This window comes from Macrobrachium nipponense, chromosome 22 (assembly GCF_015104395.2).
Source record: "Macrobrachium nipponense isolate FS-2020 chromosome 22, ASM1510439v2, whole genome shotgun sequence".
NCBI lineage: Eukaryota > Metazoa > Arthropoda > Malacostraca > Decapoda > Palaemonidae > Macrobrachium > Macrobrachium nipponense.
This window is the reverse complement of record NC_087213.1, coordinates 61,805,586-61,830,594: the sequence shown is the minus strand read 5'-3', so window position 1 is coordinate 61,830,594 and position 25,009 is coordinate 61,805,586. Positions and strand designations below refer to the sequence as shown.

At 36.6% G+C, this 25,009-nt stretch overlaps 1 protein-coding gene and 1 long non-coding RNA gene across 5 annotated transcripts in view; one reads left to right on the top strand and one right to left on the bottom strand.

Annotated features, from left to right (window-relative positions):
• The window catches only part of LOC135198715 (uncharacterized), a 107,956-nt gene that overhangs the window by 47,256 nt on the left and 35,691 nt on the right, over positions 1 to 25,009 (bottom strand). The gene's annotated exons all lie outside the window — the stretch shown is intronic.
• Positions 9,482 to 25,009, top strand: part of LOC135198713 (carbohydrate sulfotransferase 11-like) — a 71,627-nt gene continuing 56,099 nt past the window's right edge. Inside the window, exon 1 of one of the 3 annotated variants that reach the window (XM_064226567.1) lies at positions 9,482 to 9,809. In XM_064226567.1, the coding sequence (XP_064082637.1) occupies positions 9,798 to 9,809 (12 nt within the window). In that variant the 5' untranslated portion in view covers positions 9,482 to 9,797. Of the gene's footprint in view, positions 9,810 to 19,772; positions 20,033 to 22,037; positions 22,127 to 25,009 lie in introns of those variants that run through there. The other 2 variants (XM_064226568.1, XM_064226566.1) reach the window with 2 other exon arrangements.

Below are 25,009 nucleotides of genomic sequence, written 5' to 3'. Positions count from 1 at the left end.
TGAAGAAGACGATCTCTGTCCTGCAGCAGATTCTCCTTGGAGCTTGCTAACACCAGCCAGTCGTCGAGGTACCTCAACAGATGAATCCTTTGAGCATGAGCCCATGTTGAGACAAGGGCAAAGACCCTTGTGAATACCTGAGGGGAAGTGGTCAACCAGTTTCCAAAGGAGGAGTAACTGTACCATCTAAATCTTCTAAGTAGTTGAGGTTTCAACGAAAACTAAGAACATACACTATCTCCAAGAATACTTACTTTAATATTTATGCTTTGTACATATCAACGTGTAGAGCGCCAGCACTGAAGTGTCAGTGAAATCCATGCCAAGGAAGTGATCTTTGTACAATAAGTGAAGAGATTGTCAACACTGTGCATAGTTCAACTGTAGAGACACTCATCTGAAGTAGCAGCTGACAGGCTAACCTAAGTCCACTTTACTTTCCAAAGAGTTTATAAAATTAGAATAGTTTGTAATGTCACCAAGAAGACTTCTGTTATGGAAATCTTGCTAATGTAATGAATGAAAGGTGAAGATTCTACCTTGTCTAAGCTTCTTTGATACGTGCAGACTTCTCTGTGGCAACTGTCTTGACCAGTTCTTCCCAGAGAAGTCATCAAGAGTAGGAAGTATGGGATACCTTTGATCACTAGTTCCAGTGAAGCGTTTACCTTGACAATGGTGTATGGAAAGCTATAAAGAGGTTTCATTGTCAAAAACCTAATTTCAGTTAATAGAGGTTTATTGTTAGTGGGATTTTTCCAACACCAATAGGAATCAGACTTGTCTGCTGATATTGACGAAAGGAACTGGTTTGTCCTAGCAAACTAAGAGTAACTGTCTCACTGAATGGAGCTGCTGTCACCTAGGAGACAAGGAAGAGGGTCATCAGCGGAGAAGCTCTAGTTAAGGAATCAAAATAAATGACCCTATTGGATAAGCCTTACAGCATACCCCAACACCCATGTGACAGCAGACCCTCGTGGGAATATTTATTAAGTATACCTGTTAGAGAATTATATATTTTGGTTCTGTAAGTACATCAATTAATATATCTTGACTAGCTGGTAGATATTTTTGTTATATGGTATCTGATTCTTTATCATGTACAACAAAAAATATCATTACTAAATTAGTCAAAATTAAAGCTGGGTTACTACGCATTACTTCACCATCCAGTTATGGTGTAAAATTAAAATTCCACAAAACTCCAAAATGATAGTACGTACAATAAAATAACCTAAGGCAAGAACATTAACTAGACCTATATGTCCTGTCACTGGTTATAGTTTTTTTTTCTTTTTCACAACCCGAGAGCTTATAGAGAATCCAGGAAATGTGAAGTTATGGTCATACAGATGACAAAGGTAATACAATTTTGACAAGGTAAGAGTTTGCATCTTAGAAGGCATCCCTCAAGGTTTTTAACAAAATTAGGGTTGTTTGTTTGTTTGCATGGTGTTTTTACGTTGCATTGAACCAGTGGTTATTCAGCAATGGGACCAACGGCTTCACGTGACTTCCGAACCACATCGAGAGTGAACTTCTATCACCAGAAATATACATCTCTCACACCTCAATGGAATGCCCGAGAATCCGAGTATATTTAAAGGACCTTGGTTTTAGGTTTTTCTGTGACAACCCCTCTTCATCCCAATAACAGTTTCTGACAAACATACGAGTGCTCCTTGACATGATGAGTTACCAATTTTAAAGATGATGGCCAATCAGAAAAAAATTAACGGCTTCATAGTCCATGTTACCAACCGAATGGACGAGGAAGTTACAATCAGGGTTCTTAGAAAACCAAAAGAAGTCGTTGATATCTGGCAATAAAATGACTCCATGAAACTAACACTGGACATTTTTAAGAATGCTTTCAAACTGGATTAGGACCTCTGCACTTTACTGACTTAGAATCTGTGGTCCATTGGTCACCAGTTTTAATAAAAAGTGCCATAGTATTTCATGTGAAACGAGGAGATATAAGACTTCAACCCTTCCAAATCATCTATGCGTGAAAAGTGATTATTTCTAATGGGGAAAATTGTTTCTTATGAGACACGAATCCCTGATGCTTATTTTTTTAAAAGCATTTCACTACAACAAGCATTCCTTGAGAACCAATGGAAATCTAACTCCTCCAAAACCAGGTAATTGATCACCTTCCAACCTTCATCTCATAACACCTAACTTTCCACTCTCTTCTAACAACACTTTCATAGTACACTGCTATGTTCTCCTGTTACAACTCTTTGAAACCTTTTACTCTCAATTTCCCTTTCATTAGCGAATGTATTCTCCACAAAATTCTTTTCTACATAGGACAATTGTTTTCACATTTTCACTCTCGACAGGTGTGTGCATTCAGACCAGCTAGTAGAGATAATGGTATAATAGCATAACAAAATTTATTGACTCATACCAAGGGAGAGTCTTCGTTCAAAACTTAAGCCACATGTCAGTGCTGTACTACCTATGACAGCAAAATGACACAATTTAGATTCCAGTGTTTTAGCGCATTACTTGAGGTTCATTGCAGTGTCCCTTTGTTTCCTATCTGCAACTCCTTTAAACATTTTTACTGTACCTCCATTCATATCATCTTTCTTCCTAACAATTGTCCTCCTGTTACACCTTTGCAACCTTTTACTCTAAATTTTCTTTTCAGCGCTGAGTGACCTCATAGGTCCCAAGCACTTGGCCTTTCGCCTAAATTGTATATTCTAATTCTAATGGTTTAGCTGAACAGTGGCAGGGATCTGTTTGAAATAAGTTTTTTCTTTTTATGGGAATGCTGATAAAAAACTGGAGATGAAAGCAAAGGTGCTATTTCCAAAACCAACAAGCTTTATGGCTTACTATAGGTTAGTCTACCAAACATAACTGAAAGTCACTATACTCTGTTTTTTTTTTTCATCTGTCCATCCGCCTGTGGTGTTTTTGTATGGTAACACTGCGTCCCGGGCTTTAGATAGTTACATTCAGCTTACCCCTCTTACGCCGGAGCGGTAAATAAAAAATTGTCTTCCGTATGCCGGAGGGGTTTCGGAGTGAGAGCGGAAGCGGAAAAAATATTTTTTTCAAAAAAATCACAGCGTGCTTAGTTTTCAAGATTAAGAGTTCATTTTTGGCTCCTTTTTTTGCCATTGCCTGAAGTTTAGTATGCAACCATCAGAAATGAAAAAGATTATCATTATCATATATAAATAATGCGATATATGATAGCGCAAAAACGAAATTTCATATATAATTGTATTCAAATCGTGCTGTGTGCAAAACGGTTAAAGGTAACAAGTTACTTTTTTTTCGTTGTAATGTACACTAAATTGCGATCATTTAGGTATATAACACATTGTAAAACGATAAAAGCAACACAGAGAAGATATTATCACAAAATAATGCATGAATTCGTAACGAGCGGACGTAAACAAATATTTTTTTCAAAAATTCACCATAAATCTAAATATTGTCCTAGAGACTTCCAATTTCTTTCAAAATGAAGACAAATGATTGAATATTACTATACTGTAAGAGTATTAGCTTACAATTGCAGTTTTCGACCATATCTGACGAGTTAAAGTTGACCGAATGTCAAATTTTTTATATATACGTATATATTTTTTATATGCAATTATTTCGGAAATAAGAAAAGTTACAACCTTCAAATATTTTTCGTTTTATTCTACATGAAATTGCGCACATTTTCATATATAAAACTCTATGAAATGCCTAATATGAAACGGAGCAAATATTCCGAGAATGGGACGTACGCATTTCGGAGATTTGTGGCAAAGAATCCGCGCGCGGAGGGAAGGAAAGATTATTTTTAAATTCACCATAAATCTAAATATTTTGCTAGAGACTTCAAATTTGTTTCAAGATGAAGATAAATGACTGAATATTACTAGACTGTAAGAGTTTTAGCTTACAATTGCGTTTTTCGACCATTTCGGTAGAGTCAAAATTGACCGAACGTGGTTTTTTTCAATTTATCGTGATTTATATGCAAATATTTCAAAAATGAGAAAAGCTACAACCTTCAAATATTTTTTGTTGTATTCTACATGAAATTGCGCACATTTTCATATGTAAAACTTTATGTAACGGCTAATTTAAAATGGTCCAAACTTTACCACAATCGCACGTATGATTTTTTCGGAAGAGTTACCGCGCGGACGTAAAGAAAGTGTTATTTTTTTCATAAATTCACCATAAATCGAAATATTGTGCTAGAGACTTCCAATTTGTTGCAAAAGAAAGGTAAATGCTTGAATATTACTAGAATATAAGCGTTTTAGCTTACAATTGCGTTTTTCGACCATTTCGGTAGAGTCAAAGTTGACCGAAGGTTGAAATTTTGGCAATTATCGTTATTTATATGAAAATATCTCAAAACTGATAAAAGCTACAACCATGGGTTGTTTTTAGATGTATTGTGCATGAAATTGCGCACATTTCCATATATAAAACTTTATATAACGGCTAATTTTAAAATGGTGCAAACATTACCACAATCGCATGTATGATTTTTTTCGGAAGAGTTACCGCCCGGACGTAAGGAAAAAGTTTTTCATAAATTCACCATAAATCGAAATATTGTGCTAGAGACTTCCTATTAGTTGCAAAATCAAGGTAAATGATTGAATATTACTAAAATATAAGAGTTTTAGCTTACAATTGCGTTTTTCGACCATTTCGGTAGAGTCAAAGTTGACCGAAGGTTGAAAGTTTGGCAATTATCGTTTTTTATATGAAAATATCTCAAAACTGATAAAAGCTACAATCATCAGTATTTTATTGTTGTATTCTACATAAAAATGCGCACATTTTCATATATAATACTTCATCTAACGGCTAATTTACAATGGTACAAAAATTATGTCAACGTGACGAAATAATTTCCGAGATGTGTCACAGATACTTTTTAGTGCGGCAAGAAAGAAATTCGCGCTTGCGCGCCTGCGTAACGATTGTAAACAAAACAACACCTTGATCCGTGAACTCCAGCATCCCCTAAGGCGCGTGATTCAAAAGTTTTAGGCTGGTAGGCTTATACGTATTTTTCCGCGAATTTAAAAAAAAACTTTTGTAAGTCGACGTAAAATACGTCCAGTCGGCACACGGGAGACAAAAAATGTAGACGTAAAATACGTCCAGTCGGCGTAAGAGGGTTACATTCAACGATTATAATAATATCCTATTTCGAATATTAACGGTGTAATTCGCATACAGTAAATTATTAAAACACTTTTCAGTTACTAATTTACACCCAGATATCCTTTTATTTACCTAAAACTTACAATTAGCGTAACTATCTAAAGCCCGGGATGCAGTGTTACCATACAAAAACACCACAGGCGGATGGACAGATGAAAAAAAAACAGAGTATAATTGCACCCATGTTTCAGTTGTACCGCAACAAAATGGGATCCACTTCCTGATTTGCATTATTCTTCATCAACTTTCAAAATACTGTCTAGAATGACTTGGGAACTTTGGAGAGATATATCCAGCACATTTGAAGGGGTTTGCTACGGGATTGAAATAACCAAAGTTACATCACTTGCTTTACCATACTCTTTGTAGTCTGCTGTTTGTTTTTCCAAAACGTAATTCCGTTTTTTCCTGAATGTCGCATTGCTAAAACTTAATTCTTTTCCCTGTATCTAGTTGTTTCTCCTGGGAATTTATTCTCACTCCTAATCCTTCTCATCTACCACACTACTGACCTTCACTACTACCTTTTTCCACCGGTTGTTCCCAAATTTGTTTATTCCTGATTGGCATCTTGAATTGTTCCCAAAACATGAATTCTATTGAATTTCTTATACTTCACCTTGGTATTAAACTTCGGCAGTCATTCAACAAGTAACTCACTGTAAATGTTGTGGGAGATGTTTTGTAATTCTTATCATCCTTTGCATCCAGGTCTTCTCAAACTATACCATCCACCAAGCAACACTAGACATGCAGTTAATCCTACAGTTTTGCTTCTGTGACGCCCAACAAAAACAAGTTTTAAAAGTTTTATTCCTTCTGAGAACTAAGGTTTCCTATTTAAGGAACTTTTCTGTATCCCGGGATTTCGGGAAAAATCAGGCTATTTCCCGGGATCCTGGGATTTCCCGCATCAGGTGCTATTAAAAGGTTTTATACTAAGCTCTATTAGTGCTTTGATATCTCAAATAGCTACAGTGTATCATACTTTCAAAATAAGTGTAAAAATAGTGTAACAGCAGAAACTAGGCTGTCTAATGATACACGTGGTTGATCAAGCACAATTTTATTTAATCTCAATTAGAGAATTAAGTTCTATTAGTTGTCATTGATATTATTGGTAGCCATCATATTTAAACTAAATCAATGTAATTTAGAACTAGAAGCTACTGTGATAGGATAATAATCCTTGCTCCATTAAAAATTAGTACATTAATTCATAGACAAGAATTTTTTTGAGTTGCATGAAATAAACTAGAAATTTTTTCGAGTTACATAACATTATCTATGAGTTATATATATAGCAGTTCTTCCACAAACACAATCAATACTGCGATCAGTTAACCTGGTTCTTAGTTTTGTAATAAAGATTCCAGCAGCTGAAAAAGCCCTTTCAGCTTCAACTGATGTTGGTGATACATTTTTGAGGGCCTGGAATATTTTTTCTAAATTTTGCGTTCTCTCTCCTGTTACCTCAAACACATTAAATTCCTTTCCTATATGTATGCAATCATACTCCTTTTTGCTTATGCTGTGAACCTGTTCTATTGCTGCCTGGATTTTATGTGCAAGTGGCATTTCTTCTTCAATAGATATATCCACATTCTCATCAGATTCTGATAGTTGTGGCTCAAAACCTGGGTCCTCTTCGTTGGGTGTTGCAAACAGTCTTGTAAACATCTTTTGAGCTGCATTTACAAGAGTGGACTTTACTGGCAATGCTTGTAGCACTCCTTCACAATTATCATGAAACTTTCCACAATGAAGGTATTTCATAAGGCCAACAAGAACTTTATTCCTCCTCTCATTTATTCTTTTGAATAAGGAACTTTTCAGCTTAACTGAAAATGGAGAAATCTGCTCATCCAGTTCTTTTAATATGAATGAAAATATACCCTCTGAACAAAGCAAAGTTGTACTTCTGTTTCCCAGCCTTTCTGCCCCTATTTTCACTGGCTGGAGTGCTTTAACCAAGTCATTTATTACCCCAAATTCACTCTTTGTAATGTCCATTACAATATTACAGTCAATCATGGCTTTTGCAACAGAACTTTTTACCTCAAGAAATCGCTCTAACATGTCCAGCAAACTGTTCCGACACGCCTTGTAATGACTGTGTATCGGAAATATGTAATACCAGTAAAAATCCAGGGTTATCAACTCAAATCCCGGGAAATATAAGAGGCACATTTTGGTCCAAAATCCCGGGATTCCGGGATCCCGGGAAGGAAACCCTACTGTGAACCAAATTATGGAATGACCTTAATCCAATAGTCAAGCCGCTGGAATTTCTGTAGTTCAAACGTGTCGCAAAGTTTTACTTACTGAGCAAGCTGATATGAGTTTCACTTACGAGTATATTTGTACTTTTTCTTATCCATTTTATTGTATTATTTGTTGTTCTTTGTTATCTGTCTATCATAGTTTTTTTTTAATACTTCCCCATTTCCCTTTTCTATACTGGGCTGTTTTCTGTACTAGAACCCTTGGGCTAGTAGTATTCTGTTTTTAATTTTAATTTTTAAAATTTTCTTTTATGAAAATGATGTTGGAACAGTTGTTAGCAGAGGCAAGATGAACGAAAGAGAATATGAACTGAGGTATGGTAAAAGGCAAGGTCTACAGACCTTGGTAAAAGGAATGGAAGGGGCCTGCAGCTATGGGGCCGAAGGGACTGCAAAGAACCATAAGTAATGCATACAGTGCAGCATGTGAGGTCCACTGACGGCATTACCCTCCCACGGTGAATCATGTGTTAATTCAAAAGGCATTGTTTTAATACCCTTTTATATGTCTCTTCCCTCCTCCATTCTGACTGTCAGAATATGAGACAAAAACTGGTTACTGATTTTTTTTTATTCTCACCCCCAATCCATCAAAGAGAGACACATCTCCAACGGCAATTCTCGTCGATTTATTCCGTAGTAAGCATCATTAATCTTGTTTTTACCGATTTACATACCAGACGTTAAACATGAATGTTTTTCATAACTTCCTACGGCAATCTTGAGGTAGAATTTACAACGGCTTCCAAACTATCGCTCCAAAATCTTTTTTCTGGATTGAACACCTCAAGCATTCACTCAGTCGAATCTTCACTGTTCCATCTTCTATTTAATATTCCTAAACTTACATTTTTATCAAGGACTATCCAGAATTAATATCCATACCCGATTCCTTTCCTAATCCTCTCAATCTCTTCCTAAAATGTTATAAAATATCTCTCATTCGCCGTATAATTCACGTCCATATGAAATCTCATGCAATTTATGCAACCACAAATATGTTGATTATTTCGTCTCGCGCTATTACATAGTAATGATCGCGTGCGTTGCCTGTTCCACTACCGTACGGCGCCATCAGCATCATGCTCCATACCAATTAACATTTGGTCTTGAGTTGGCCAAAAACCCCTGAAATTATAGCACTCGCACTCCACGAAATTGGAGATAAATCAAGTACAGCTTCCAAAAAGGACCTCTGTAATAAATAGATAAATAAATAAATAAACTGTATGTGAAACGATCGCATTTGCCTAACAGGTTTAATACGTGTATCAAAGCATCTGATGAATGACAAATCTTTAACTAATTTGTATTTTCCATAACTAACAAACCATCGGTCTTAACATTAGGATAATACTAACGCCAAACTGGAAGCGCTAGCATTATCCTAATAATAAGACCGATGGTTTGTTAGTTATGAAAAATACAAATTGGTTAAAAATTTGTCATTTTTCTCAGGCAAGAAGAAATAAAATGCGGAAACTCTAATGATGATAATTCTAATCAAAGGCCTCTGGGGCAAAAGAAAAAAAACCTGATTAAGGCATAAAACGGTCGACGATTCCTTAAACTATTAACCCCTTATGAAGTGAGTACTGCCATGGCCTCTCTCTCGGTGGCCGAGGTACTGCACTCCAAAGGGAACCCGTTCTGTGTGCCCTCCATCTCAAGACCGTTAGTTGAACGTTTATGGCAGAGATGAAGCCTCCCTGCATCTCCTCTTCTCCCAGCATCGGTCTTCCCCCCATCCCAATCTCTCCCTCCCTCCCCATCTAACGACGGGTCTTGGATGCTTCCTTGCCATTCTCCAACACCAGCCGATCATCCGAAGCCTGCGGCGGCTTTCTATAACGGACGAACGGACGTATACATCGGCTGACCATACCCCTTCCCTCCTCTCCCGCCTCCCCCTCCCGGCTGCGCAGAGGCCGGCCACAAGTCGTTCTAGTGCCGCTACGCAACGCTAGCCGCTAGGCCGAAACAGTGTGGGTTGGTGACTTAGTGGGAGTGGATCATCGAAAGATTCTCCTCCGAAATTCGTGAATTACACAAACATACGAGGCGATGAGGACTTCGAGAAACTGTTCATTCTGGAGAACACCTCTCAAAATCCTTAGCCTGAAAAGAATTTAAGACATTGGTGCCGTTGCTTTTGCAAGATAATCCGAATATTTCAGTAGACTGACCTCATGCCTTATAATTCCTAGCGAAATAGCCTTAAGCAATGGAGCGTGAGGCATGCACAGAATAGCATCTATGGATAGTGATTTGCTGTAAAAGTCTTCGAAGCATCACATGAACACTTCGGTAAGTAATGACTATCAAAGCTGAGTACAAAGTATAACTTCATCTGAAAACGTCAAGTGAATTTCTTGTGGGCATTTCGTAAGGAAACTTGCAATCCAAGATTTGTATGGCATACAAATTGAAAACCCAAAATCAAATAAACTTTTCCTGAGCCCACAGCCCATACCTACGCAACATTTCCTTAAAATCCTCCCACAAAAACTAACTGTCTGCAGTGTTAACAAATGACAAAACCCAGTTAGCATCCTCTTCATAGTCTAAAGAATTCTTCCTTGACCCATAGCAATCGCCTGCTCAAAATTTCACTGAACTCGGCCGCATAGTTCATGAGATATCGGAGGGACAAGACAACAACAAGGTGAACGCTTAGGTCCCCTACTGATTAAACGCCGGCAACAACATTCTTCTCCTTAACAACAAAGCCCTTCAGTACGATTTTGACGAGACTACGAAAATGAGAGACGACATTTTCGTTATTTGTAGGTACCAGTACAAGAAAAAACAATCACCCGGCGTTTTATAGTCCTATATATATATATATATATATATATATATATATATATATATATATATATATATATATATATATATATATATATATATATATATATATACTATATATACACACACACACACATACACACACACACACACACACACATATATATATATATATCTTTATATATACGTATATATATATATATATATATATATATATATATATATATATCATATATATATATATATATATATATACCTATATATATATATATATATATATATATATGTATATATATATATATATATATATATATATATGATATATATATAGATATATATATTGTATATATATTATACGTATATATATATATATATATATATATATATATATCTACTATATATTATATATTTATATATATTATATGTTAATCTATTACTACTATCATATATATATATATAATATATATATATATATATATAATATATAATAATCATATATATGCATATACAAATATATAAATACATATATATATATATATATATATATATATATAGATATATATTATATATATATATATATATATATATATAATTTAAAGATATATGCCACGAAGGCAAAATAAACGAAGGAGGATCTGCAAGATCTTTCGACGTTAAACGTCCTTTACTGAGCAGAGACTGACATAAATACGGGAAAAGACAATACAAGAAGATTCGTATAACTGACAGATAGGGATTATAAAGAGATTAGTACCTAGAATCCGACACACCTGGAAGATAAGAAACCTTCCCAAACAAGCATAAACAATGGGTGCAATTAAAGGTTTAAGACAATCATCTCAGATGATTGATGTGACTTATAAAAAACTAACAAAAAATCCCCTTGATCAAGTCATAAAAAACTTCAATAGCATAGTGAAAAGTATCCTTAAAGATAAAACAGAACTATTAGGCAAATTGTCAGTCAAATCTCCTTCGCTACCTTACTTGTACGGATTAGTCAAAACGCACAAAGAAAATAACCCTATGCGGCCTATTATCAGTACTGTTGGTTCAATTTCATATAAACTTTCGAAATATATCACTAAGATCTTGTCCCCGTTACTTGGAAACATCTCCGATTCTCATATATATAATTCTCTAGATTTAGTTAATAAATTAAACAAAATTGCTCTTTGCCCTACTGATAGATTCGTTAGTTTTGATGTATGTTCTCTTTTTACTAAAGTCCCTATACTCTATTTTAGAATATCTTAGTAATGAACTAACTCAGCATGAATTACCTCTACCTATAAGTCACATTATTTCACTCATGAGTTTGTGCATTTGTGATTGTAAGTTTATATTCAGTGGTGAATTTTATCAACAAATATTTGGCATGGCAATGGGAAATCCTTTATCACCATTACTCTCAAACCTGTACATGGAATTCTTTGAAAAACGCTACTTACCTAATATCATTTATATTCCTGTAAAGTGGTATCGTTATGTTGATGATTGTTTAGCTGTTCTTCCTGTCGGTATTGATGTAAATGATTTACTCTCTAAATTAAATAACCAGGTACCATCGATTAAGTTTACTCTAGAATTAGAAAAAGACAATTGCCTCCCTTTCTTAGATGTTTTGATACATAGAGAACCATTTCAATGTAAATTCAGTATTTATAGGAAACCGACCAACAACTTAACTTATGTTCATTTCTTCTCAGGCCACCATCTTAACATAAAAATATAAGTTTTTTCCTTTATGTTTTTACGAGCATTGCGCATTGTCAGTCCACAATATTTGGATCAAGAAATTGAATACATAAGAAAAATAGGGAAAGATTTATGCTATCCTTCACATATATTAGACATTTGTTATAATAAAGCCCACAAAAAGTTTTATAGTGTAAGTAACACGCAGAAAGAAAATTCTAAGAACATTCTCAGTTTGCCTTATTTCAACGGATTTGAAACCATTAAATCATTGTTAAAAGCTTTTAATGTCAACCTTGTTTTTTCCTATAATAACACACTAAAAGGAATGTTAATAAAAAAAATGGCCCCAGAGAAAGCAACAACATAATATATAAAATTCCATGTATGGATTGTCCCTCATTTTATCTCGGACAGTCTAGCAAAGGCTTAGAAGTAAGGCTAAGCCAGCAAAAATATTCTGTAAAAACTGGGCAAAAATCTAATGCAATATTCATTCATTTAAGTGAAAACAACCACCGAATAAATTGGGTTGATAGTTCAGTAATTGCAAGGTCAAGAGATGTCTTATCACGAAGTCTTTTAGAATCTGCTTTAATACAACTTACTTTTCATTGTAATTTCAATGTTAATCGTGGCCTTTTTCATTTAGACCCTTGTATCTGTAACATGTTTAAGAATGACCTCAAAGATATAATTACTGACTTAAATAAAAATCAGTTGCCTTAGAGTTATTATTTTTGTTGTAATGTATGTCTGACATGTATTGTGAATATGGTTTTGTTTACCAAGTCTGAATAGCTGTCACCTATAATCCTTTAATTGTCTTAAAATTGTATCTGAGATGATTGTCTTAAACCTTTAATTGCACCCATTGTTTATGCTTGTTTGGGAAGGTTTCTTATCTTCCAGGTGTGTCGGATTCTAGGTACTAATCTCTTTATAATCCCTATCTGTCAGTTATACGAATCTTCTTGTATTGTCTTTTCCCGTATTTATGTCAGTCTCTGCTCAGTAAAGGACGTTTAACGTCGAAAGATCTTGCAGATCCTCCTTCGTTTATTTTTCCTTCGTGGCATATATCTTTTTTTATGGATTTATCACGTTCCTAACTTTCGTGATTCAGTTATACATATATATATATATATATATATCTATGCAAACACCATGCACTCTGTACACAACCACCCTTGCAGATAACCGTGTTACGTAATTGTGTTACATAAACGCAGGCAGCGTAAAGTACTTATCACAGAGGTCAATAATAATCTCATCGACCTAACTGGGGTTAATGAGACTCCCAAAAAGGCGACTCTGTGAAACAGCCACAGTCTACAGATGAAGAACTCCGCATTTAGACTCGTCGTCTTCCAGCTCGGGGCCAGCCTCTTGTTATGGGAAAAAAGAATGAGGGTATCTTGGTTTACGCTTCTAAAGGGTACGTATACTGTTCCCCGAGTATATAATTAAACGTGAAAATTATCCTTATCCCACAATATATTCTTCATGAGGCATAAACGCCTACCACAGATAAATTATTCATCACACCATTAATTGCATAATAATGGAATAAAGGTGATTCTCTCTCTCTCTCTCTCTCTCTCTCTCTCTCTCTCTCTCTCTCTCGCAACGCTTTTAGTTTACCTTGGCTCACCACAGCACGGTCACTCCACCCCGGAACCGGACAAACCTGGCCCTTCCCTAAAACCAGTATGCCTCTGTTGACCTAGGCATTAGTGGACAGAAGCTGGCCCCAGCGAGAGAGAGAGAGAGAGAGAGAGAGAGAGAGAGAGAGAGAGAGAGAGAGAGAGAGAGAGAGAGAGAGAGAGAGAGAGAGAGAGTCCAAAAGTGTGGTCATTGCTCCGTCAAAATGTACTACTGCGACCCAATGAACGTGACAGATTTTACAGGAAATCTCAATAACATTGCTGATATCCAGTATTACTTTCGTAGCAGATAAGTGGCCCAGTCAACAATATACACCCAACGCCATACCTTCAACTACTCCTCATCATGACACTAAGCTGGAAAAGTAAGCGAAGGTGAATTATAAATGGCCTATAATTCAAAATAAGCGCTACTACTTAAAATAACGTCCAGTTCAAGGGCACGTTAAGATGGTGGTAAATGACTTATGTTCATTAAGGAAGTGCTTGCCTGCTTGGGCGAGTATAAATGTCCCAAGACATCAACTCAAGGTCGGGAGACCAATGAGTCACCGTTTCATTTTCTCTTGTTGCAACCTCTTCCGTCTTGCCGGAACGAAAGGGATCGGATGACTGACTGCACAGGAAAACGATCAGTAATCGATTGATGAGTTGCCACTTTTTCTTCTTATTAGTCCCGACGAAAAAAAAAATCTATAAATGCAATTGATGAAAGGATGGACAAGAATGCACATGAGACAAATGACAATATATATAATAATAATATATAATATATATATTTATAGATATATATCTATATATATTATATATATATAGATATATAGATAGATATGATAGATAGATAGATAGATAGTATAGATAGATAGATAGATAGATAGATAGATAGATAGATAGATATAAAGAAAAATCCACGAAGAGAAACGTGGATTCTGTCTCTACGTATTTATATATTCATCACGGTCCATACTTTCGTGATTCAGTTATATATGATTTGTATATATATATATATATATATATATATATATATATATATATATATATATATATATATATATATATATATATATATATTAACATACATTATATATATGTGTCTATGTTTGTAATTAGTTCATTAAGAGCACAGTTCGTCATATAATACCGAAGTTTATACAGGTGAGATGGTATTTCATTTATGCAAAACAAGGTCACATCCCCGAGCGATGAAGTACGTTAAACGGCAGTTCCTTAAAAGGGCAACATATGCAGCTACGACCGGTTACTTCCGCAATCACTATCATTAGCCCATGCCTTCGACTAGTTTCGCTTACTCGTGGAGTAAGCCTACAAACTATTGTTGTTGTTGCTGATGTTGTTCTTGTTCTTGTTCGTGGGTTAGGAAAGGTCTATGGAAAAACCTAAAAAGGTCTGAAAAAAGGCGTTTCAGTTGAGTTAACAATACAGGAATTTTACGATAAGACATTTATTATTTATTTGACAATGAAAAGGACAGGAATTTTAGGAAAGGATATTTATGAATTACTTATTAGAATGAAAATGTAAAAAATAAACAATGTGCATGTTAAAACAGTACAGAAAAATAATTTCTGAAATAATTTCTGATAAAATATAGCATATTTGTTTAATTTTCGTTGGTAAAACAAGGCTCCATTTGGCCGTAGATTTTAGCACGTTTTAATTTACGTCAAAAGTTAGGAATATAACGTTTACAACTTATACACGAGAGGAAAATCTTGCATGCGTCATGAGTAAGCTGGAGGTCGCATCACGCCTTGTTGATAAGCACTGCCCCGAGCTTCGAAGCAGAAGGTCACCAGAGGTTAAAGCTTCTAGATATGGTTGACTATATCAATAATAACTAGGAATATATTCAGCTCACCTGCTAGACCCGGTATACCTAAGACGAGACATCAATGCGATACAGGTGCAGTTATTTCGAAAGTAGTGGTATACAGAATTATAGCGCTGAGACCTAGAGATCATTCAGCCCTCAAATGGAAAATTGAAAATAGAGAGGTTTAAAGCTGTAATAGGAGGATAATCTCGCAGTTGCACTATGAAACAATTGTTAGGAGAGGGTGGATTTTGTTTGTTTGTATGGTGTTTTTACGCTGCATGGAAGCAGCGGTTATTCAGCAACGGGACCAACGGCTTTACGTGACTCCCAAACCACGTCGAGTGCACTTCTATCACCAGAAATACACATCTCTCACACCTCAGTGGAATGCACGAGAATCGAACTTGTGGCCACCGAGCTGGCAGGCCAAGGCCATACCGATCACGCCACTGAGGCGCTGGGGGTGGATAGCATGACGGAGGAAAGAAAATAGGAATGGAGGTACAGTAAATGGAATGAAAGGGGTTGCAGTTAGGCCCCGCCGAAGGGACGCTGCAAAGAACCTTAAAGTAATGCTTACAATCTACAGCTTGAGGTGCACTGACAGCAATACCCCCTAAAGGGAAACTTATTTCGAGTCATTGAATCATTTCTCAGAAACGCACCCTGAAGGATGCATTACCAGAGATTTGCTGGTGCGGCAATAATTATCATAAACCAACTGCTAAAATCTTGGGTTTCTACTGACACCCTTTCCCGTAGAGGGTTAGTGCCGTCAGTGCACCTCATACGGTGCAATGTAGGCATTTCTAAAGGTTATTTGCAGCGTCCCTGCGGCCCCTACTTGCAACTACTTTCGTTCCTTTTACTGTACCTCCGTTCATATTCTCTGTCTTCCATCTTACTGCCCACCCTCTCCTAACAATTGAGTCAGTGCAACTGCTTTGAGGTTTTCTCCTGTAACATCTTGCAATCCTTTCACCGTCAATTTCCGTTTCAGCGCTGAATGGCCTTAGTTGCCCCAGTGCTTGGCATTATGCCTAAAATCTTTAAATCAATCTATCATTCTACTGACCGCCTTGAAAAGGCAGGTTCAATATGCTCATAAAACAAGGTGAGGCCGCATTCTTATTATCATTAACAAAAGCCCAAGGAATGGTTAGGCGTCCAAAATTCTCAACATTCGACTACTTGACACTTTTACTTGTGAAACAATGGCTTATAGCTTATAGCTCAGGGGTTCTCAACCTGGGGACCATGGTGGGCTGTTGCAAATTATACATTTCTAAATAATGTTAGGAAGCTGAATTAAAAAAAAAAAAAAAAAAAAAAACTGCACCACTTTCCTGGCAACAGAAACAATATCAGCCTTCCCACTGATGGGTGATAAAATATGCAGAGGTTAATTGAACTTTTCCCCAACCAAATTCAAATTCGCTATTGTCCGATAGTCTTTTGTAGTCTAGTGATGTAAGTTAAGCATATCGCAGAAATCCATCAAATTTATGATAATTATGACTGTAAACTTCGTAATAAAGCAAGGGCGATCTCTTCACCAACATTTTAATTTATTTGTTTTATTTTTACCTTTTTTTTTGGCGGGGTGGGATTTGGGAGAAAAATGAAGGGGAGCAACACGAATGTTGAGAATTCATGAGGGAATGGAGTGAACAAGGGCGAGAACCACTGACATAGAGCTCCTTGGGCTTCCGTACCGGTAGAGATCACTGGTATTCCCTTGCATATCACTAGGCACTCAATACAAATAAGTCATCAACGAAAAAACGATTCAGGAAGTTTCTTCATTGTATCAAACTTTTCAATTACCTCTGGCATAACTGCATATACAACTGGAATTTTCTCTAGAGATCCAGTTCGACTGTGAGGGGTGTGTGGGGTGCATGCTTACGAAGGCAGTTATTACTTAAGAGTTCATCAAAATTCAATCAAATGGATTCATATCCAGCTTTGCTTTTATATATATATATATATTATATATATATATATATATATATATATATATATATATATATAAAATTGTTGTTTCTCATACTATACGTGCTGAGGAAAAATACTGAAAAACGATGTTTATTAAGCGTCCTTAATTTGACTTCACTAAAGGTTACGCATCTTGCACATGACACCTAGAGGGACATCTTGCAAACGTTCTTGGCCAATTTGTAAACTTTCTCCCACCACGTTATACTGTATGTCGTCCTAGTGGCTCATTTCCTCCACATGAGCAACGTTAAGTAATGGGATACAGAAGGGAACGAACAGACTGCCAACGACTGAAATGGTTTCAGCGACGGACAAGCAAAGCTTCAGAATATCTAGTTCCAAATATCTGGAAAACTCTTTAAAAAAAATTTTCCTTAAATAAACTTACTGTTTAAACATTTTTATCGTGACGGCCAACAACGTTCACTTAGTTCATGTACACGAGCTTCGCAAACGTGCCTTGCAAATGTACATAACGTGTACAATAAAAAAGCGAACTCTCTAAATAAAAAAAAATATGAAAATTTTCTCGACACGTGGAAGCAATCAAGCATTGCATGCAATCATATTGCGTGATTGACTAGTTTCATGTTAAAAAGCAAATTAGCTCAGTAATGGAAAGTTGCTCAAGAAAATTAAACAACGACATTCTCCATTTTCAGTCAGACTAGAACAGTAACTTGAAATTTATTTCTTAGCAAACGCCTACGACACTATATACTCACAGTCTCCCTCCAGCCAATAGATTTTGGCGTGTCGGTTTTGTTCTCCCATTAAATCAAACCGGCAACACGAAGTAATTCGACGGTCAAGGAGGAAATACCACTACGCTAACAGCTGACAACGCGAATGTATCGACTGGCCGAGAGATTTGCGTCAACTGTTCGTCTCAAGCTCGTTTCAGGACGACAAATCGGGTCCGGAGACTTTCCCAGTTAGTCGATTAACACCGTGACACCGATCACAACGTTGAACAGTCCTACGAACCGTCACTACCTCGCAACAACACGAAGCACACACACAAACATATACGGATAAAAGAGAATGAGGCATTGTGTTTATGAGGGAGTTCAGTGTGCTTGTTTGTTTGTTTCTATGGTGTTTTTACGTTGCATGGAACCAGTGGTTATTCAGCAACGGGACCAACGGCTTTACGTGACTTCCGAACCACGTCGAGAGTGAACTTCTATCACCAGAAATACACATCTCTGATCCCTCAGTGGAATGCCCGAAAATCGAACTCGCGGCCACCGAAGTGGCAGGCCAAGACCATACCGATCACGGCACTGAGGCGCTCAATGTGCTGTACATAAGACTTGTACAGGTGTATGAAATAAATAAATGAACCATTCCAATGATAAATCGTAGATGACCAACCCCCTACACACTCGTAGAAAACCTCCATGACACTAGCCGCTACATACACACTTACATAGCCTCATTTGCAGCACGATGAACCCCTTTCAACGCTTTGCATCATTCTCTCTCCCTCCCTGGATGTTGGGGTGTTTGTTTTTTGCTCCTCCTAAGTATAAAGACGATAAAGTATATATTCTTCCAACATTAAGCAGTTTTCCCTGAGAGGCGTTAGAGTCGGAGAAAAATTACAAGAAAGTGGTTGCTGCCATAGTCATACTTTAAATACTGAAAAGTACTGAATGTTTTTATATATTATATACACATATATTTATCTTACTATAATGGGCGTAATGTCTGTCCGTCCGTCTGTCATTCAATCACGGCCAAACGGCTGGTCCCATGGCCATGAAACTTGGCAGGGTTACAGTGGGGACCCCTATGGTTTATAATGGGGTTTCATCCTACCTCCTCCACCCTCCGAAGGAGGTGGGGGTGAGAGGGGATTCCCTGAAACTGAACAGATTCTGCCCGTGAAACGAGGCTGGTTGTGCCCGTAGACTTAGTTACCTTACGAATTTTTATACATAATTTCTAAGTACTACATTTGTTTGCTTGTATATATAATGTGTATGTATGATGTGTGTGTGTGTGTGTGTGTGTGTGTGTGTGAGCTCCTACGCACGCAGGTGTATTCCATGTATATATAAAAACATGAAAACTTTTTAAGTTATGTAAGTTTGCTTGAATTTACAAATCCAACAACGCAGAGAGAGAGAGAGAGAGAGAGAGAGAGAGAGAGAGAGAGAGAGAGAGAGAGAAATACTTTGGCGTAACTCCCACCGGTTGCATGGCATCGAGCAAATCTCGCTTCGGCGAAGAAAATGGCAAGAAGGGACTTTTAGTTGTTCGCGAGAGCTTTGGGAAGAAACACACCTCAGTTACGTGTGGGGGAGCGGCGAGAGAAGACGTGCTACGGGAGCCAGCCTTGAGAAGTTTTGTTGTGGGAGGGAATAGAGTCAGCTGTTAATAGTCGCCATATGTTTATCACAACAGACTTTCAGGGCAGTGTCCTCTGCTACGAAGTGCCGTTAGAGTTTGGGTTCTTAATCGTCGACGAAATAACTGGAGAGGATAGCAGCTGAGGAGAGTTTCGCCAAAAAGTAAGTCATTTCGAATCTTGCATGAAATACCTGCATTGCATAATGATAATATATTTTTCAACAGTTAATACTTTTAGCATGGCTGGGTTCTTATGTCAATTATCATCTCGTACTCACAATATGGCATTCATGTCCATAATCAATCATTCAAGAATAGCATCGCTGCCCTCATAACTGCAACAGCAATAAATATTGCAAATGTTTATTAAACGGTTGCTTGCGCTTTAAAATTTCCTCATCGTTTTCATAAAATATTCGAGTCATTGTTTACCATTACAGCCACCACACTTTCGAATTAAATCACGCGCGGAAACCTTGATTACTTTTATTCAAAAAGTTTCGCTCCTCTAGAATTGAATTTTTTTACTATAAAAGGTTCGTGTCTTACTCTAAGAACATAAAAAGCTTATGTACTAAAATATAATATATATATATTATAAATAATATATATATATATATATATAATATCTATATATATAGATTATATTAATATATAATATATTAATATATATATATATATATATAATGAGAGCACCACACTGCTGCTTATCTCATCTCTTAAATCAATTTATTCTCTTTAGCATAAGCATAACCACAGAATGAATGAAAAAAATAAAAATAATTGGGTATTACCCAGTGATACGGGATCTATTATGATTATTATTCGTCATCAATATTTATTAATGTATAATGATACGTAAGCTTTTAACTTTAATGGCTACACGCTTCCTCTTTCAGAGGAGATGCAAGTGAAAGCTATTCTCGAGACTGAGAGTTTATTATGAGTGCAGATCTCTCCAGGCGTCCATTTTCGCTTACATCGAGCACACTAATCTTATATATATATATATATATATATATATATATATATATATATATATATATATATATGTGTGTGTGTGTGCATATATGTATATATATATATATATATATATATATATATAATATATATATATATATACGTATATATCTCCCTGGGTCGGGATTAGGATTATTATGGCTGGTCAATCGTGAACACCATCGATATTAACTAATCTAACAACTCCCAAAAAGGCAGGGTTCTAATCAGATACAGTGTGTGTTGACACTATACAAGGTACCGTGTGATCTGTTCCCATCCACTGCTGGTATCTAGTTCATTAATTACCCCCCACCCTCCTCATCCCGGGGTTACTGTTGTCATTGCTACTTTTATTGTAGCTTTTTCAGTTCATTGTTCAATTTTTGTCCAGACACCTTGCAAACATTCCTCCTGCTACGTGCGTACCTATATTTTTAGTATGTTCAGAGATATTTATTCAAATTCATGTTTCTTTTCAAAGATAGGAAAGATTGGGTACAATTCTCACGTTTCTCCATGTTTGGCCATGGATTTTGTTATAATTATCTGCTGCTATCTCGTTCTTACACACATTTAACCGCAACCCTTATGAATAGGTACTTTTATACTTTTTTCTATTGTGCGTTCCATAAAGATTTTTCTTGATAAAAACAACGTTCTGCCTTTCTTTATAGGATCGACTTTAAACCCATGTGGATAAGGTAACTTGGAGAAATCATTTCTTACGTAACTGATTTCAAGATCCTGAGTATCAGAATAGCATACTCTGAAGACTTTCAGAAGTAAACCAACTATTAACACCTTTTTAATTGCAATGTTAATAAAAAAGAATAGCGAATATACGAACGTGTGTGACCATCTTTACGGTAAACCTTAGTTTCGGAACCTTTTAAGTATTTTTATTACGTAAACTCTCATGAACGCTCGAGTGCGGTCTACACTTTATCTATTGCTAATTTTACGGAACGTTTTTGGGAAATAAGGCAGTATGGAAGCCCGCTTTAAAATAAATATCACCACTCAAGAATCGTTTGGAATATCTACATGGATGGCAGAAGAACTAAGTTCTGCTAAATTCATCTCAAGAAATCAAGAATGCCAACGGTACCTACCTGGGGAAAATCAGGAGTGCCAACAATGCCGAGTTTGGGAGGACTCAACACTGGCTTGACAATGTTATCAATTTGAAGTGCTATTCTTACATGGAGAACATGAAAATCTTCAGCCAGAAGACGAATTTACGTGATAAGCAGGTATGTAAACGATACTATTGGTCAAAAGAGTAACCGTATATATGAAACTCAGTTACGTGTCAAGAGAAACTTTTCCCGCTCAAACTGAGTTAAATATAACCAATTACACCGTTGATAATCCATTGGATTCGCGTGAAAAAAAAAATGTAGATTGGTTCTACGCCTGGCATCTGCTTGAGTTAGGGAAATCATTGTAATGTATAGGCCTCTTTAAAGTTAAATAAATCTTAAAAAGCAGAGAGAACCATGGAGGTGTCTCTCATTTTCTTCTGAGGGTATTGGTAAGATTTATAAATACTCAACCCAATGAGGTAAAGATTGAGACTGCGCCATGAATATAAAAAATGAAGCTATTGTTTATCAGATGAAGAAGGTTATCAGCCACTAGCGAGCAAAGCCGGGGCACTTCCAAGCGGCAACAGCATTTCAATAGCCGTCTTGAAAGGGTTATCTGTGACACAGATAGCGGGATTTTATCATTCATCCCTCTCTCTATACTTCCGGAGGTGCTACTACGCACGCACGGTCTCACCTGAAAATTCGTAAAAAGGCATCCCAGTATGACCGAATGTTCCCATATTAAACTAATTAGAAAAAAAACTTTGTGTTTTATTGGCCAAATTATTCAGGAAATTCATAGGAAATTTTCCAAACACATAAATGCTAGAAAAGATGACGAATGGACCATTTTAACGCTATGCTTAGCTTCGATATCGACTCCCCCCACCCCCCGTTCAATAATAGTGTATGTTATATACATTTACCTAAGCCAGTGAAGTAAATCAAGTGTTTTTTTTATATCCATTCCACTTGGGAAATTTGAAAAGTAATTCAATTTTGAGCAACGAGTAGTACCTACATTTTAAAGTTCGAGTGAAAAAGAATGCTTTTATAAACAAGTGTAGGCCTACTCTGCTGCTGAAGGCCCCTTCCCCCCTATCTCTACATGGAGTATTTTGAAATTAATTTGCAGCCCTAGATCCATATTGACGGTTTGGTTCAATCTTGTAGAAAAGATGCGTTGTTTGCGCAACTGAATATGCGGTAGGCTACTGTAGAGTCTAAGGAGAGACTATGGGAACATTTAAATAAACTCAAATGGCCAGGATCCTACCCTAGTTAAACGGGACACAATCATATTCATTGGTTTCCTTGTCATATAATGCAATTAAGGGAGTAATAACTCGTTTATATCCGAAAGTTGTCAGGATACGTGACGCCAAATATTTGGATTATGAAATCAGTTACGTAAGAAATTATCCCACCAAATAAACAATCTTTGTTCACAAGTGGTGCAATAAAAAAAAACCAACAAACAAAAAGTGTATGGAACAGAAAACAAAACCCTTATAAAATTACATTCACATAACAATAAGAGTTGTAGGGATAAAAACTTACGACTGTCACCTGTGACTCGTTTTCTAAATCAAAAACTCCACCAGGAGTAGCGTAAATAAGAATAGACGGCAGACAACGATAAAAACAAAACATATGGCTATACATCCCAAAGCGTGAGAACTGTAAACTTATATGTGTCCGACAAATAAGCAGGAATTTGGCTATGCGTCTATTAAGTGTCCCTAAAAAGGAAATGTCACTATAGTAGATTCACATCGGCCGTGCATTTGATGTCTAGGCCAGTCCCTTACGACGCTCCTGATTGGCTGTTGAAAAGCCAATGACAGGGCTGGAAACTGTCTTCTCGAGAGTTCATATAGGCAGGATGTATGTTCCACCTCTCCTGAGGGATAAGTCTTTCAGAAGTGGAACATACATCCTGCCTATGTGAACTCTCTCAAGAGAGACAGAGTCTCCAGCCCTATGATTGGCTTATCAACAGCCAATCAGGAGCGTCGTAAGGGATTAGCCTAGACGTCAAATGCACGATTCACTGTTACGAAGAAATTCGTGAATGTGCTCTGATAATAACACAACAATTTACAAAAGCAATAACATAAATGCAACATAGTTGTGGAGGGGGCATTAACCGACTCGATGCAAAAGGGAGCCAGGAACTAATATTCTTTTAGTAACCGGGGAAGGATCAACACAAACGAAGTTTTATTGGAAACCTGCCCCTGAGAGTTGTTTTGAGGTTGGGAGACTAATAGCCGCTACTGGTCAGCCACAGACACAATATCCCTATTAGCTTCTCCAAGCTCCGAAAACCACAGTTTCCAATAAGACATTATATTACTGTCGCCAACCCTTTCCAGACTTCTATACAAGTGCGAGGAGAGCATAACATAAGACAATCGAATCAATGTTACCTTTCGTTTATTTTCTTTCTGAAGGAAGCAGTAGCCGTTAAAAGCTGAAGATATTATTAGCATTATTATTAACATACTTTTAAAATTTTACACAAGAATAGGTGTCTTTTTCCCTGCATTTGACAGAACGAAATTAGTCTATAGCTACATCGGTCATTAGTGTTTAAGCTGTAATGATGAATTGCCTGCATAGTATTATGTTGTGCAAGAACGGCAATGGTAAACAAGGCGTGATCCGACCTCCAGCTTACTCGGGACGCGTGGAAGATTTTCCCCTCACGCATAAGTCGTAAATATTATATTCCTAACTTTTAACATAAATTAAAATGAGCTAAAATCTGCAGTCAAATGGAGACTTGTTTCATCAACTATAATTAAAATAAATACGCTATATTTTATAAGAAATCATTTTTCTGTATTGTTTAACATGCACATAATTTATTTTCACCTTTGCGTAAATATCCTACCCTAAAATTCCTGTATCTTTAACTCAAAGATAAACACCCTTTTCAGACCATTTTAGGCTCGCACCCCCCCCCCCCCCACCCAAAACAAAACAAACAAACTCGTTTGTAGGCTTACTGCGCGAGTAAGCGAAAATATGGATATGCAT